The 17,653-nt window shown below is 35.0% G+C and overlaps 1 protein-coding gene across 1 annotated transcript in view; it reads right to left on the bottom strand.

Moving 5' to 3' along the window:
• The window catches only part of LOC128988677 (bone morphogenetic protein receptor type-1B-like), a 39,041-nt gene extending 22,685 nt beyond the window's left edge, over nucleotides 1-16,356 (bottom strand). The window contains exons 1-7 of the mRNA XM_054410195.1: nucleotides 15,985-16,356; nucleotides 8,512-8,696; nucleotides 7,412-7,632; nucleotides 7,018-7,144; nucleotides 6,194-6,386; nucleotides 1,278-1,382; nucleotides 549-741 (exon numbers count right to left, since the gene is read on the bottom strand). Coding sequence (XP_054266170.1) covers nucleotides 549-741; nucleotides 1,278-1,382; nucleotides 6,194-6,386; nucleotides 7,018-7,144; nucleotides 7,412-7,632; nucleotides 8,512-8,696; nucleotides 15,985-16,069 — 1,109 coding nt within the window. The 5' untranslated portion in view covers nucleotides 16,070-16,356. The remainder of the gene's footprint in view (nucleotides 1-548; nucleotides 742-1,277; nucleotides 1,383-6,193; nucleotides 6,387-7,017; nucleotides 7,145-7,411; nucleotides 7,633-8,511; nucleotides 8,697-15,984) is intronic.
• Nucleotides 16,357-17,653: the final 1,297 nt, after the last annotated feature.

The following is a 17,653-nucleotide window of genomic DNA, read 5'->3' as shown; positions in this document are numbered from 1 at the left end:
ATTAACAGTACTTAAAATCACTATCATATACAGTACTAAAAGAAGCATAAAATATTTATTATATGTTGTAGGAGTTTGCGTATTTTTGAATCTAAAATTTTGAAACAAAACTAGGTTTATTTGGGGCGGATATCCACCACCCGTAGACACCATCACTTCCTGAGTCGTTAATGCTAAAGATTACAGCAGTATTCTAATACAATAGTTATGTATTTCCTAGAGGGTTTGGCTCCAATGTTATTTGCCCTGCTTCCTGTGTCGACGACCCTGTCCACCACCCCACAAGTATTTCCGGGAGATTCCTGGGATTTAGTGGGTAAAGTGCAAGCTCAGGTCAGGTACCTACTCCCGAGAAACCTACCCTTTACACCACATAATAGGGGCAGCCCAGGCCGAGTCAGGGGCAGCGCAGGCCGAAAGTCCGTTTCCCAGTTCGGCCACTTAGATAGCGACCTGCGCGCTAATGCTAACCAATGCTAGAGGAGGTCGCTATCTAAGCGGCCGAACTATAGTAGGCCAACTATTAAGAATTATAATGTGATGATCACCTGAGAAATCTAACAGCTAGACCAAAGTCTGCAATGGCACATTCTCCGTTCTTCTTGACAAGAATGTTGCGGCTCTTGATGTCGCGGTGGGCAATGGCAGGTTTGCCGTGGGTGCCAAATATCTCTGTGTGCAGGTGGGCGATGCCTCCCGACGCACTCTTGGCCAGTCGTAGCAGCCCGCTGGGCTCGAGCACTATTCAACAATACATCGCAACTAGTGATATGTTGATACCAAAAATTTATGGATTCTTGATACAGCCACTTGAAATATCTATCCCAATAACATTTTTCTATAGTTTTGCCAAATTTTCGGAATGGGTTCGTTATACTACAACAACCCCTGTTTTTATACATCCTTCCATAAAGTATTTTTGAGGTAATGGGGTGTTTTTCAAATTAAAAAGAAATAATGCAGTGTTCATATTTTGTGATTATTGCTATGGGCGGCAGACAGATATATCCATCCACCTTACGTTTTTTGTGCGCCTAAGACAGATATATCCGCCTAATTAGATTTAATCTTCATCATAGCTTTTGAGCAAAAATTAGATCAGCACAATTAGATTAACCACAATTTTACGTATTTTTACATGAAGCTTCAACTCTTTTTTATCCCAGGTAATCAGGAAAGTAAAATGTATTTTTTTATTCACACTTTTAAATGCAGGCCTATATAAAATATGTTGATTTAGTTGGATCAGTTAAAACAATAAAACAACTTAAGCTTACCTGTATTTTGGAGATAATCGTACAGAGACCCATACTCATGGTAGTCGGTGATGAGAAGCATCTGAGTCCACGAACCTGTACCCTTTATATCAGCCGCAATGAAACCTAAAACAAAAGACATTTTTGATGAAAAAAAACCAGAATTATCTTTATTAAATCAGGTCTACTACTCTAGATATGAAAACACATATGTCGGCCTATACATGATTATACTAATAAAATTTTACAAGCATGGATCATGAGTAAATTGTTAAAACACTTGTACGGTAGACTCCCGATTATCCAAGCCCTCGGGTTATACTTGCCACTTCTTGTTTCATTGGTGCTATACACAAAGATAATAAATACATCCTCCTGAAATTTTGCGGTATATTTAGACCTACAAAGTAACCTTTTGCATATTTATTAAAAGATGTTACGATAAAGATTGATTCTGACCAAGCATTGGTTAAATTATTTCACCAAATAAGATTGCAAACATGGTGTCCCGTTATTATTATCTTTTTCACAACTTGAAACTGTGCTGTTATTATAATATTTTTCCACAACTTGAAACAACGATGTGAAAGACAACCAAAAAACTCTGTAAATGCATATTAGCTCGCCCATTGATGATTGGCGATTCTAGCTCCATAAAAAATTCAAAAACAATTCACAGACTTTTCTCACTCATCATAATTCACATAAATTTTCCAGCTATTTTAGGGTGCCCTGAGGACAATATAATGGCCATTTTGAAATTCTTCAATGATGTACTGACAACCATAGCACTACACTCCGTTCAAAAAATTTAGGCTGTTTTAGGGTAAGAAATCTATCCCCTCCTCTTGATCCTACCTTTAAAACAAGAGCTGAGGTTTGCTAAAATGTCAATCAGTTGCAATATAAAATTTAAGCAAGATTTAATGGGGGAACATCGCCTCTAACCGCTTAAATTTGTTGAACAGACAATAGTAATGTTAAAGTTATACCAGTTTTCCCAAACTTTATTCTGGATTACCAATTCACATGTCGACACAAATTCTGTGAACCATGGCCACACATCATGTTCCACTTACACGTGCAGGTAATAATTTATTGATTATGTTTATTATTTATTATTTTGGTGAGTTTTTTTTTTGTCCTAGGACGCTAGGCAAGAGCCCGGAATTGTTTTTCACATTACTTCAGGCTAGACCTAGGGGTTACGGCATTATCACTTGGATAAAATCCATTGGTGATTTGGCAGGATTTGAACCCGAGACCCCAGGAACCGGAGTCCCGCGCTCTAACCACTAGACCAGCTCGCTCCCCCATTTTGGTATGAGTATGAACTATTTTCGAGATGGTTCAATTTTTGCAACTAATAGAAACCCCTGTAAATTGTAGAGAAATTTCAAATATTTAGGAGTAACTGTAAATAGTAGAAACTCAGAAGACGAAGACATACTAACTAAGTTATCAAATGCCAATAAGTGTTGGGGAGCCTGCAAGAAGTTGATCTCATCTAAAGTATCTCACAGAACCAAAATACAGTTATATAAGACAATAATTCAACCTATTCTGTTATATGGTAGTAAAACATGGGTATTGTCCAAGAAAAGTGAAAACCGACTCATGGTGTTTGAAAATAAAGTCCTAAGAAAAATATTTGGTCCAGTGCAGGAGGGACAAATGTGGAGAATAAGGACAAATAGGGAGTTAAGATCACTATACACCGACCCAGATATTGTTGCAATAGTTAAAGGAAGAAGTTGGATAGGGCATGTGCTAAGAAGAGAGAAAGGAACAAGGCTGTATGAAGTTTGGAGAGCCACACCTGGAGGTAAACGTCCAGTGGGAAGGTCGATATTGAGATGGACTGACCAAGTATTGAACGATATCAGGACAATGGGTACAAATGTCAACTTGGCAGAAGACAGAGAAGGGTGGAAGAGGCTGGTACACGAGGCGAAGAATCAACTGAGATTTGTGGAGCCACGGCTCAGGGTTGGTACTGATTTTTTAAAATGAAATTCCCTGACTTTTCCAGGTTTTCCAGACTGATATTATACTTTTTCCAGGTATACCGTAAGACGATATCGAATAGTCAGAATCAAGAACTATTAGAAAAAATGTAGGCCTAAATAGTTTACTCATAAAACCAATAAGAAAAGAATTAAACATCTGGAATCTGGAAAATTAAGAGTACCAACTAACTTAACCTCACACTTTATGTTCTACTTGGCCTTGACTTGACACTAGTAGATAGACGATACGGTGCTTCTGATACTGATATATATCGATATTTTGCTTGCGATATCATCGGCTTATATCGGAAGAAACACGGCTGTGTTTCAATACGTGGATTATTATCCCGAAAACAGGATTTTTAGAGCATGAGCGGGATTTGAAGGGGATGTGGGATAAAACAGGAGTTTTGGCTATGACGTCCGTTTTTATTTACTATGCTTTATTTTAGTGAAAAACTAACCCCAATCGAAAAAACTACCTTAACAAAATATAATAGCAATGTTAAAACAACTAAACACAATATGTCTAATTTAACACTCAGAATTTAACATCAAAAATCTTAAGGGATTAAACGGGATTTCTTAATCCAGTGACCGGGATTATATTCTTTTGGTCGTGTAGAAACACTGGGAGCTCGGTGCGTTCAATTAAAGCCAGTAATCAGAGGGTGATGATAGAATGTCTGTCGATGTTCGATGTTTTTTATATCGATGGTAGGTTCCCGATGTTTTTGTTACATCGATGTTTTCGTCAAACTTCGATGTTTTTGACCAAGTATTGAGACGTAGATGCAAAATGTAGCATATCTGTAAAAAATGTAGTCTTTCAAGAGAAATTCCAGATTTTTTCCAAAATTCCCTGACTTTTTCAGACCAACAAAATTCCCTGACATTTCCAGGTTTTCCCTGACCGTACCAACCCTGGTAATGGAAACCCCTGGGGTGAAGTACTGAGCACCTAGCTTTAGAATTTAATTTCGCTCATATTACTTGAACATTATTATTATAAATCAGTCACATAAACTAGATGTTACCAATAGAGGCTACTAATAAAATATTACTGTCCTGCGGCGTCTAGTGCACAAACTTGGCAGGGTTCCCACAAAAATATCTCAAGTGAATTCCCCGACTTTCCCTGACCGTTTTCTGTTAATTCCCCTGACCACACCATATTTTAGGGACAGAGTTTTCTTAATATTCAGATATAAGTTAAGTATTTATATCTTAAAAAAACTTTTAAAATGTAATATGGCCTCCATCAATCCCATAGCCCCCCCTTCCACCTCCTCCTAGTGAGTTTCCCATATAGGGAACAAACTATTACCCAGGTTTTATGGTAAGACCTAGACCCGGAACTGATATAGTTTTTTTTCTCAGCAAATTTGTTTATTTAACAGTAAGCTATCACAAATTCAATAAAAAACACTCTTTATTATATTCTATATTCTGTGTAGCAAACCTAAGTACCTAATTATTAAAATTAATCTTATTTGAATAGGAACTATTTTAAGGGGATATTTTAGTAGAAATCCATCCAGGTACAGTAGACCCCCTCTTAACCGACCCTAATGGGACCCGACCTAGGTCGGATAACTCAAGAGGTCGGATAAAACGGGCAATCCCTAAAATCATAACATAGTGAAGTGCTATTCATTTGGAATTATATAATCATTATTTTGAAATCTTACTTGCATAATTTATCATATAAACTACTCTTATCTCCTTTTTCATATTGATAGAAAAGTCACAAATAAACACAAAGCACGGTTAAGTCAAATAGGCCTACTTTCAGTGGAATATATTATAATACTACGCAAGAGTCAATAAAATTCCTATTTTAATAACTTTAGTACTGTAATGTATTAATTGATGCTTTCCAAATACATCGTAATACAGTACAGAACCTTTTGTCAACATTAAAGATACAAGCGACCATTTTGTTACAAGACAGGACGTTTATTTATAGCCTCTCACTGGAGGCTCAAGCACAAAAACTATCTTGACCTTGGAGTTGTTAACCCCCCTTCCCTACAAGTTGCATTGTTTGTTTACTTCGGCGATAAGATAATCAGTTCTCAAAATCGTAACGCAGTTTATGATGTTATAAGTTTGCCGCACAGATAACAAATCAGATCAGATGTGCTCGAGCTACGAACGATGATGACAAACTGACAATAGGCTATGCTATATCTTTTGTGATCAACACAAAATAACTTATTGTTAGTCATATCCTGTGGAGATAAGCGTATGGTTCAGTTCTCATCGCCCAGCGTGGGAGCGGAAATGCCGAGATTCCTAGAAAGCGGCGGTTAAACCGAGCTGCTCTCAAAGCAAAAACTGTATTATTTTAGATCGAAGGCGGATAATCCGATTATCGGTTAATACGAGGTCGGTTAAGAGGGGGTCTACTGTAAATAGAAATTTGCTTAGTCTGCAGATTTGCTGTGGCGGGGGTATTTATTAATACAATACCAAATAAGAAATAAAATTCAAAATACTTACAGCTGTAAATAAAACAAAAAGAGTTTTAATAAAAATTACACACACCACAGATTTTTTATAACTTAAGTAATCTTTTCAGCAACTAAATAACCCATTTAAAAATAACTTTAAATCAATTAATCATCCAAAAAATTAACGCAATCTATAAAAGTAGGATATAGTAAATTTCCATGACTTAAAATTATTTTTTTAAATATTCCCTGACTTGTGGCCTTTTTTAAAAACTTTCCCTGACCCTATACCTGTTTCCATAATTTTCCCTGACTTTCCAGGTCCTTGGAACCCTGCTGTTGCAAATGGTCTGTAAATTAATTCTGACGCACCAGCCCAAACAACCCTGACGTATAAAACTCGTACTTGGAATATCACCACATACCACCGCAGTGGTTGAGAAACACTAGCTTACACAACTATCTTACTTACCCAAAATATTCTCATGTCTCATGAGTACTGTCTGGTATATCTCAGTTTCTCTGAACCAACTCGCCTCCTCTGTAGTGAAGAAAACCTTGACAGCCACCTTCTCTCCTCTCCACCGCGCCAGCCACACTTCTCCGTACCTTCCCTTGCCTACAGACTGCACCATCTGGATCTGCTTGGCAATCGTTCTCTGAACCTGGACAATGAATCTTTCATGAGAAACTTAGCTTCACACCAATAAAATTTACAAGTAAATATTACTCCTGTTATTGGCATATTATTATATAAAAGGATTAATTTTACCGGTGTGTGACTGTTTTTCCCCAACAACCAGGACCAGGGTAAGTGATCAATTTGTTTTAGGTTACAATGTAATAAAATGTTATTTACCTGTTTTTACTATTTTTTTTTAACTTCTCTAAAGAAAGGGATTTTTTAGTAAGTTATTTCGTTTGACACCTAAAAGCACAAGTCCACTCGTAATGTAACAAAAGTAATGCATTAAAATCCAATTTAGGCCTACACCATATATTTATTATCATCTCTCATGAGACACTTAAAAAAACAACAACAGCAGTTAAATAGTTTACTAAAAACACTCCTATGTATAGTATTAACATGCATGTTTTGGCCCCGTCCAAGGTATAGTTAGTTACCTACTAGTTGCACACACTACTAGTTGCCTTAGGCTACTGACAAAAATATGTTAACATCTGTGTGCTTTACTTCTATTTAAGTTAATATAAGTAACCTATAGGCCTGGCCTACTGAATATAGTATCATGTGACAAAAGTATACTCTCTACAATTATTGAATACAATACTTACCAGCAATGGCAGGCCAGACCCTGAACCAGAACTCTGATCTATTAAATGCTTTAATGTGTGTGATGATGACAGGTAATCTCTATTTTCTGGCAGGTAAAATTGTCGACTTTCTTCTTTTTTCTTATATCTGTAAATAAGTTCAAAATTGTTAATCCAGAAAAAGATGAGGAGAGGCTTATATATAATACAGGGTGACAGTTAAATCTGGGAATTTTTAACCGAATAGGGAAAAAAATTATAGTCAACATATTACGAGTTAGTGACATCGGCCTAACCCTTCATATATGAGAATAATCACAAATAAACAATGACCAAACAAATTGCTGGGTAGGCAAGTGGTTATAGTATAGTGTAGATAATATAGACATAGACACTAGACCACTGACAGGCTTACCTGAGGTAGACACAAGCTATAACAATGAGGAAGGCTATGAGGCAGACAGTGACGGAGATGAGAAGAGCGATGTACGGGATAACCTCCATGAGGGGAGTGTCAAGGGGTGCCTCCGTCGGCCGAGGCGCAAACGTCGGTCGCAAGTCTCGGTTGCACATGTCTGTGAAGTTGCAGCACTGAATGGCTTTGGGCATTTGATGAGGGACCAGGTTTCCTTTACACTGAAATGAAACAAAAGAGCATAAATGACCAAACATGGAGAAGGTGATGATTTCAAACAATTCCACTGAAAACGAAGCTTGAGACTGAGTTTAATAACTAGGCCTATGTCTAAGATTATCTATTCAGCTTTTAATCCATAGTACAATAATTTCTACAATGAAAATTGGGATAGTTTAAAGTTGAACCTTTGACTATTAATCAATAAAACTAGACATTTCATCCCCATGTTAAACTTTTAGCCAGTTTTTTAACCAAAATCGTCGTTGTTGATATGAGCTACCAACAAATTGTACTGATCTAAATTACTGATTTCTGTTGAGTACACCTACAAAATCTTTTTTAACAATTTAAAATAATGAAATGACTTTTTGTGAGCTATAGCAACTGTTAAGACCCATCAACTCGGCCAACAACAAAAAATACGGTAGGCTAGAAAATAAGAGTTAAAGTCACTAGCGCATTCTGTGACTGGCTCACACAACTACGTTCATTATTAACAAAAAAATGTCTACAGCTGATCCATATAGATGGGACGTCTACCGCAGTATCCAATAGTCAATGGTTGAACACAGTGTGCCTTATTATGAGTCTTAAGTAATTTCAAGATTTTACAGTGTGATACAGAAGTTGGGTTAGTTCATTAAAATCTTGTCACGGTTTCTTCTTGACCCAAACTGTAAAATTACCTACCTAAATTAAATTAAGAATAATTATATGACTGATTAAGCTGTCACATGCAATAGTATTTGACTTCCTAAGTGAGATGTTCAGTGATTTCTCTCAAACACACAAAATATAGCCTACTTTACGCAGTATTTAGTTTTTTAAACAAATTTAGGCCTATTTCTTAACAGTAAGTCAGTTTTTCCTTTTCTCACCTGCATGAATCCCTGTTCATCAGGAGGAAGACATCCGTAGGTTCTTTCTTCTTCATAGTTACCAGTTTCCAAATTGTATACATCTTCCACGGCGCTGAAGCATTGTGAGCCTGGTTTTGCCTCACAGGTTCCATTGTGCAGTCCATCGGGACAATGTCCCTCACAGTAACACAAAATTCCAGACACTGAAATACAACCAATATTTCGATCAAAAATTGTTTTTCCGCCAGTTACCTAGGCTCAAAATTTTATATACAAAAAGCCATTGAATGCCTTTTCCAATACAACTAAATATTTTCTCTGAGATTATTTTTCACTTGATGTGTAATTTTTACCTCGTGTTCATTGAATAGGCTGAGATTAGGCCTAGATATGCTAACTTATAACTTAAACATACCTACATAATGGGTGATGTTATTCACACTAGGATTAGGCCAAAACTACTACTTCACCAATTAATTGCATTATGTTTAATCGTTGATGTAAACCATATTATCCTTAATGTCTTCAAATTAATTTCTTATAATTTTAGCCCATTTGCACAAGTTTTTTCCTAGTTTTTTCAAGATAAATTACTCTTTGTTAATAATTTTAAACGCAAACTAATATTCGGTAGTAGTTAGCTGATCAAATATTTTGGAGATCTGTCAATCGACAAAAGAAAAAAACATTACAGTGGTGATCTAGACGTCTCGAAAAACGTCATGAAAAACCTCATGACAATATTACTTAACCCTAGCAGTGGCCAATGTTAGAAGTGGGGAATGGCCAACCCATTTTGGCGATATTGTAGAAATTTGTTTTGAAAATTTGTTACAATTCAACCTTACAAGTAAACCTAGCCAACCTCATATTCATTTTGTTCGGAAAGAACAGGAGAATCTAGAAAAATAGTAATATAATAATGATTTAGACAGTGTATTTTTTTCAATAAAGTGAAAAAGATAAAAAAATTGATTTTTTTTTAATTTCAAAAGCAGCCTTGGTATTTTTTTTCTACGGATTTCTTATGGGAAATTCATTATATACATTTTGTAGACAATCTAATTCCCTACATAGAAATAGGCTATATAACATGTTAGGAAAATATTTTTTTTTATAAGTTTTTGGGGCGAAATATAATATTATTCATTCTGATAGCCCGCTGGACTACGAATAATGACTTACACCAGTCAGTCAGTAGTCCAAAATTGTGTCTTATTTCAACTAATATTGATCAAAGCTGACATGTTTCGTTGCACTGCAACATCGTCAGAGCTTTACGTCAAAAACATAAAATAATTTAAACATAAAATGCAACACGGGACAAGGAACATTTAAACACAAAATAACACGATAGCGCTATCATGACACGGCACGGCAGCGGTTGTAGGTAGACTGGACACGGGTTATGTAACTTCGTCTCGTCCTTCTCTGTTATCAGCTCGGTGGACAGCTGTTCCAGATGAGATAACAGTATTGAAGAGGGAGTGGGACTTGAACTGTAGTTTATCGTTGAGGATATATTCCTTGTGTTCTTCGTTTATGTTCATTTTATATATTTCATACTCCTCAAGTGTGTCCAACTTATTACCTTTCCCACAATAATGTAAAACTTCCAAGCCATTCTTAATATCACTCATAGAGTGATTATTACAATCAACAGGGTGTTGAGCAAACGCAGATTTTTGTTTATGGTGTTTAGGATCTGGTCTGTTTCTTTATATCGTGTTTGGAAAGGCACGGCCTGTTTGACCTATGTATTTACTTGGGCAATCTGGACAAGATATCCTATGCACACCGGTTTTATCTATTTTGTCACCTATCTCAATTTTATTCGTCAACACGTTTCTAGTATGGTTTGTAGTTCTGAAGGCTAGTTCAATGCCTTGTTTAGCGAGTTCTTTCTTTAATGCTTGTTGGATAGTGTGACTATATTCCTTGAAGAGATATTTTTCTATGATTGTTTTCAAGGACAATATTTTCTTTCAATAAACATTCTAATTTCTTGGCTATTTTATAAGTAAGAGCGCTTGAATAGTCTACTAGGGGTCTGATGGGAGTACCCTCCTTATGGACTTTAGGTAGGCCACGTAAAATGGGCGGAGATGGGTTCATGACACGTAGATATTTTATGTCATCTTCAGTAAATAGCACTTTACTCTGGTTAACCAATTTCTTTCAGGGGCGTCGTCTTGGGGGGGGTAGGGGGGGGAGCCTCCCCCCCCTAGAATCCTGGAAAGAGAAAAGTTGGGAATTTCCTTGCCACGAGTTGGGACAGTTGGGAAATCAGATACAAGAAAAATATATTTTTAAACTAAATAAAATTTAAAAATATTTGCGAAAATCCATCAAAGATCAAAATTTCTTTGACTTGGACGAATAAACTTGATGTTTCTTTGATTTAATTTAACTTTGATTAAACTAGGCTAAACCATGGCTAAACACGCCTTATTTTAAGAAATCGTTAACCAATTAGCGGTATAGTTTGTTGGAATTTCGTTTACGAGAAATTTTGTTCCTTATTGGACGTATGTTGGCTACCTTGATCCTGTCCTGTGTTGATGATTTTCTGAATGGTTCGTCTGCGAGACTGCGAGTTTGAATTTTGAAAGTGCAAGCGGCGTAGCTCTTCAGTTCAATTATGTTGTTTGTTAGTGTTTACAAGAAGTTCAAAAATATTTTTCATGTCAGTCAAATAAACTATATTTTATACCTTTTTTTGTAGTATTTGGAGCAGGCTTACTGACAGGAGTACTTGCTAATAGGTAGATTAAAATAACATTAAAGATAGGTTTTGTATATCGGTATTGCCTTTAAAACTCTAATTTTTAATAACCTAAATGAAATATTTATTCTCTGAATATTATCTAAAAAATCTACAAAAGTGATTTATCATTCCTAATTAAGAATTTACAAAAATGAATCAACTAATCACTCTGAAACAGATCTACATAGACAATAGACAAAACATAACCTAAAATTTGATGTTTGACTTTCACGTTTGAGTTTGATTTTTGTCCAAGTTCTAGTTTGAAGAAGATGAAGGTTAACATTTTTATTGTATGTATAAGTTTATTATCAACCAAGTTGAACGTTTTTATTTTATACAAGTCTTATTTTAGGTTTATTCTTTTCTAGACTAGAATAATATTATTCACAACACTGATAATAATATTTCATCATTACAAACTTGTTTAGGCCTAGTTGTAAGTTTTATGAAAGTTAAAGTGTTGATCTTAATATCAACTTCTAAAAGTATTGTAATTTCATTATTTTGTAATAAAATATTGTTTTTCTATACTAATTTGTACTAGGCTTATTTTATATCCCTAAAATTTTACACTGCTACCACAATGGTTTGTAAAGTTTTTTGGATTTGAAACAATACTTATTCAAGTTTTTGAAGTCATAAAACTTCATTATGAATTGGTAGAAGTTTTAGACGTTTTTTGAATTGAGTAATTTTGTATACATGTAAAACTAGCTATGTTTTGTTAATGCAAGTTAATAAATACTGAATTGAGTGTGACTGCAGTGTAGTATAATAATTTGTAGATTTTTAAAAATAGTACAGAAATTGATTTTTTTTTTATAAAAAATAGTTGGGAAATCTATGTTAAGCAGTTGGGAAATTTGAGGCTTCTCCCCCCCCTAGAATTTAACCAAGCAACGCCACTGATTTCTTTATTTTGGTGTGAAATATTTCGTGGGATCCTTGTCTATTTCAATTATGTCGTTTTTAGAAATGAAACTTTGTACTTTGATATTGCAATCATATACATTATTACAGTTGTATTGCCTTTGTCAGCTTTATAGAATTAATGATCATTTAACTTAGTTTTAATGTTTTGTAGTGCTTTTAACTCCAGTTTTTTGTTACGGAAGTAAGATTATATTGCTTAACCTGTGTTTTCTATTTAATTTGTGTGAAATTATTAACCTAGCCTCGTTTCTGTCATCTTCATTAACGATAGATTTGATTGACATTTCAGCGTTTATTACTTCATTAAACTTGCCCTATTTACCAAGTTTTGAGAGACTATACAAGCGCTCAGACTTATAAAATAGCCAAGAAATTAGAATGTTTATTGAAAGAAAATATTGTCCTTGAAAACAATCATAGCCTAAAAAACCCCTATATGACTAGACATTGTTTATGACAACCTAAATAAACATTCAAACTTACTACCTGAAGCAATAGGTTAAATTTAAATAAATTTAATTTAAATGAAATGTTACAACTACTAACTGAAGTACTCCCTCAGAACTATTTTACTTTCAATGGTAAATATTATTTACATAACGACGGCCTTTCTATGGGATCGCCACTATCAGGTATCTTGTTGAAAATAATAACATATTTTCAGATAAAAACAAATACAAAGATAAGATATACTGATGTACTATAGATATGTGGATGACACCATTGTATTGTTTGGTGGCAACAAGAGACAATTAAACCTCCTCCTCAAATATTTAAATCAAATAGCACCAAAATTAGAATTCACACTTGAAACAGAAGAATCAGACTGCATACATTTTTTAGATTTAAACATAAAGAAGACTGTCGACAGTTTCAATTATAGCATATACAGGAAACCAACCACATCTGTACAAACAATCCACAACACCTCATACCAACCATATTCTCAAAAAATGTCAGCATTTAATTCATTGGTCCATAGGATATTAACAGTTCCGTTAAACGCAGTAAATTATGAAATTGAATACAAAACTATAAAACATATAGCCTATAGCTACAGTCAATGGTTATAAAAGCGGTTTAGTAGATAGGCTCATCACAAAACATAACAATAAAAACAAACAAGGTGTAAAAATTGACAGCTCAGAGAAGAAAAAATATGTCTGCAAGGAATATAGTCACACTATCCAACAAGCATTAAAGAAAGAACTCGCTAAACAAGGCATTGAACTAGCCTTCAGAACTACAAACCATACTAGAAACGTGTTGACGAATAAAATTGAGATAGGTGACAAAATAGATAAAACCGGCGTGTATAGGATATCTTGTCCGGATTGCCCAAGTAAATACATAGGTCAAACAGGCTGTGCCTTCCAAACACGATATAAAGAACACCGACCAGATCCTAAACACCATAAACAAAAATCTGCGTTTGCTCAACACCTTGCTGATTGTAATCACTCTATGAGTGAAATTATGACCGGCTTGGAAGATTTACATTATTGTGGGAAAGGTAATAAGTTGGACACACTTGAGGAGTATGAAATATATCAAATGAACATAAACTGAGAACATAAGGAATACATCCTCAACGATAAACTACAGTTCAAGTGCCACTCCCTCTTCAACACTGTTATCTAATCTGGAACAGCTGACCACCGAGCTGATAACAGAGAAGGACGAGACGAAGTTACATAACCCGTGTCCAGTCTACCTACAACCGCTGCCGTGCCGTGTCATGATAGCGCTATCGTGTTATTTCGTGTTTAAATGTTCTGTGTCCCGTGTTGTATTTTATGTTTAAATTATTTGATGTTTTTGACGTAAAGCTCCGACGATGTTGCAGTGCAATGAAACATGTCAGCTTTGATCAACATTACCTAGGCCTAGTTGAAATAAGACACTTAATTTTGGACTACTAACGGAGGTAAGACTATAAAGAAATATAATAACAAACGGAGACCCGAAAAAATTGAAAACCGTACAGTGTTAGTTTGTGTTGTAAAAAGTTATAGGCCTATAATATATGTGTATAGTAATAATGATATATCATGTTTGTAAAGCTAATGAAGTACGGTAAGGAACCAAAAAAGAATCATAAAGTTTATAATGATTTTTTATTTATGAATAAAATAATGTTTTTATAATTTAGCAATTTTGTGAGAAAAAAAATTCATAGGCTAGTATTTAGTATAAAACTTTTGTAGGCTACCAAATGTTTTTACTTCAAAACCAACATAGCCTTAACATCTTGTAGTCCGTATTCAATTACCTACCGGTACATAAAAATGTATATAAGTTACCGGTAACACGTTGGTTAACAATTTTTGTTTTTACGAGCTATGGGCATAATAATATAAATAAACGGAAAACTGCAAAATACAACCGCAAGAAAACTCCAACCTTTTGTAAACACAATTTGACACTATTCAGTAAATATTCATGCATAATAAAATGCACTTAAGATTACTACTGTTATATACACATACACATTTCTCAAAAAATACGAAATAATAACGAATTTAATCAATCGCGGATAAAACAAGAGCGAAAACTCACTGGCAACAACACGCAATGGCTAATACAAGACACTTTGTGTATGAGACCTTGACAGTAGTGACACACTTTTGTCGTCTTAGTGAGAGAAAACGGGAATAACCCTGAGCGCAGGGCTGCCACTATCACAAGCTACATTTCTTCCTCTTCAAAATAACATATTATATGACTAGAGTAATAATAACTTACACTGTATGTAATTCGTATTTTCCATACCGTCCCTTGTGATGGTATAGGCCATTTGTTATAAATTTCGAAAACAGCTGTTTTCATAAAATCGTACCAGTTGTCCAATCAATATTTAGTTCTAAATATAACTACCACAATGAAGATAAAATCAATGGCTATCCAGTGGTACCACCCGCAACATCCCAGGACAAAAATTACCCAAGCAGGGTAATGCCAAACAAGACGTGTTTTGCCAGTTCCGAAGTGTCGGCTGCAAAAGTCGTGCCGCGCCAAATATTCATTTGATTTCTAATCGTCGTGACATTGTTACCGATTGCTACCGTCACCCGGTGACGGTGGCCATTCTAAGCATCATTGGCAAACCGTCATCCGGTGACGGTTGGCCACTGCTAGGGTTAAATATCCCAGTTAGGCTTCTTAACTAAGTTAGGTTTCTTAACTGGGCTATGCTCATATTGATTGAAACTATCGAATTGGAAATATTGATTTATAATCAATATTTTTAAATAGCCTAAGTTATATCTATTATAAAATAAAACTGTCATAACCTAACTTAACCTAACCTACCAAACTTGCTGATGGTGAAAAAAATCGCATGAAGGACTAATCGAATCGATAGTTTCAATCAATATTAGCATAGCCCAGTTAAGAAACTGTACCCTGGGAATTTACCAATTAGGGACTTAGGCCTACTGTAAGTTAAGTTATTTTATTCAAAATTTCCTTCTTGTCTACAAAATGAGCATGTATATTTCTAAGTTATCGTAAGTAGTTAAGACACTGCAAATTAAAAAAACAACCTTGTGAGATCACAAAAATGACAAGCCGGACATTCGTCCAAACCATCAGGGCAGTCCTAAGTTTAGGGTTAACTGACTCAAGGTTAGATCCATCATCTACCTTCTTTGTTGCTTTGACAGGGGGGATTCCTAATTGGTAAGGCTCAAGGCTCGGTAACACTGGCCTAATTGTAATAATTAGGATAGGTTAGTAAACTTAGGGCCTAGGCCTACCTACTAAGTTAATAATAAGCTTAGGCCTACCTGTATTACTATGGCTTATAATAATTCCCAAGCCAACAATATACGGCGATTTGCTGTCCAAATAATTAAACAAAGAGTATGCCATTTTACTCTGTCAATTGGTACCATTCTTAAAGATTAGTTGGCCTGACATTGTTATTCTTTGGAAGAAAATCGTCTTGGATAGCCCTATACTTCACTAACATTTCTTCTTCACACTTTAGAACTAAACAAAGGTCTAAACAATCAAAATTGTGTTTAATTAATCTACGAAGTTGTCAATGAAGATCAATTATTGTAGTTATTTACACAACGTTAAATGAATTGTTATTAATAATCAGACACCATAACAATCAGCACAAGATCACCGATCCTTTACAGAAGAGACGCCATTTTCTTCTTGTTTCTTGTCCGAAAGACCGAAAATAGAATTTCGTTCGAAGCGGATTGAAATGGAAAATAGACAATCGCCTGTGCGTTTTGCGTGAATGTGACGACTGCGGACTGACGAGGCTCCGCTGAAGGGAGGAGAAAAAGAACAATAAAGAAAGAACGAACTGAACCAACGAAGCGAAGCACTGAAGCACACGACACAAAGGAAAAAATACCCCCGCCGCAGCAATCCTGCCGACTAAGCGAATTTCCATTTGTCTGAATTGATTTTCAGTTAAATATATTTTAATAACATTATGTTTAACGAGTACCTAGGTTTGCTGCTACAAGGAAACTAACAAAGTGTGTTTTTGAGTAAAATATTGATAGCTTAGTACAAAAAAATTTGCCAAGTTTGATCAAAATATATCCATAAACAAGCAAACTACAACATTTGACCATATTCTCCATAAGAATAACATGGGAATTTTAAATTTACATTTTTTTTATTTTCTCCGTTATTAACAATCGAACAAAAATACTTTTATATACTAAATTATTTGTTTTTTTAAGCTCTTTAAAAAGGTCTAAAGAGAAATTGGGAAATTTTGTGTTTTGAGGGTCAAAAGTGAGAAAAACCAATTTTTACCCCATAAAACCCCCCGTAAAGCCCCGTTCCCATGGTCCGATCGTGCTGATTCGCGAACTCATTCAAGTTTATCCCGCTTTACACCTTTAAACCAAATTTCATCAAAATCGGACAAAAATTACTCAAGTTATCGCGTTCACGGACGTATATATATATATATAAGTCTATATATATATATATATATATATATATATATATATATATATATACATATATAAAAATTTGAACGAATGGTGTTTTTGGCCTCTGGGGACATCAAAATGAAAAAGTAAATCGGTCCCGGGTCTAGGTCTTACTGTGCCACCTACGGTAATAGCTACTTCCCTATAGGGAAATTCGCTAAAAGAAAGAAAGTGGGTATCTGAACTGAGAAATATTGCTCAGAAATAATAAATTGTTGTCAGAAATGAATTAACACTATTCCTTCACTCTGCTCTTGTGTCTACAAACATGATTGTATTTCTTGTAAAATTGTGAATTAATAAAAATAAACTTGATGGCGTTCGCAGACGCGTCCACAACATAACATTGAATGGAAACCCATCAACGAATATGCCGTCGTCCTGTCCTTCACCGTAAAGCTTCAAAATCATTTGACCTACAATTTCATATAGGGAAAATTTTGAGGCCGGGTAATTTTTAGGAATATTACAAAATTGTTTCTTAGAG

The sequence above is a fragment of the Macrosteles quadrilineatus genome, unplaced genomic scaffold (assembly GCF_028750875.1).
Source record: "Macrosteles quadrilineatus isolate MER2022 unplaced genomic scaffold, UCM_ALF_1.0 Scaffold_3__2_contigs__length_128488019, whole genome shotgun sequence".
NCBI classification, from domain to species: domain Eukaryota; kingdom Metazoa; phylum Arthropoda; class Insecta; order Hemiptera; family Cicadellidae; genus Macrosteles; species Macrosteles quadrilineatus.
Note: the sequence above shows the minus strand (reverse complement) of the source record. Positions and strands in the feature narration are given on the sequence as shown.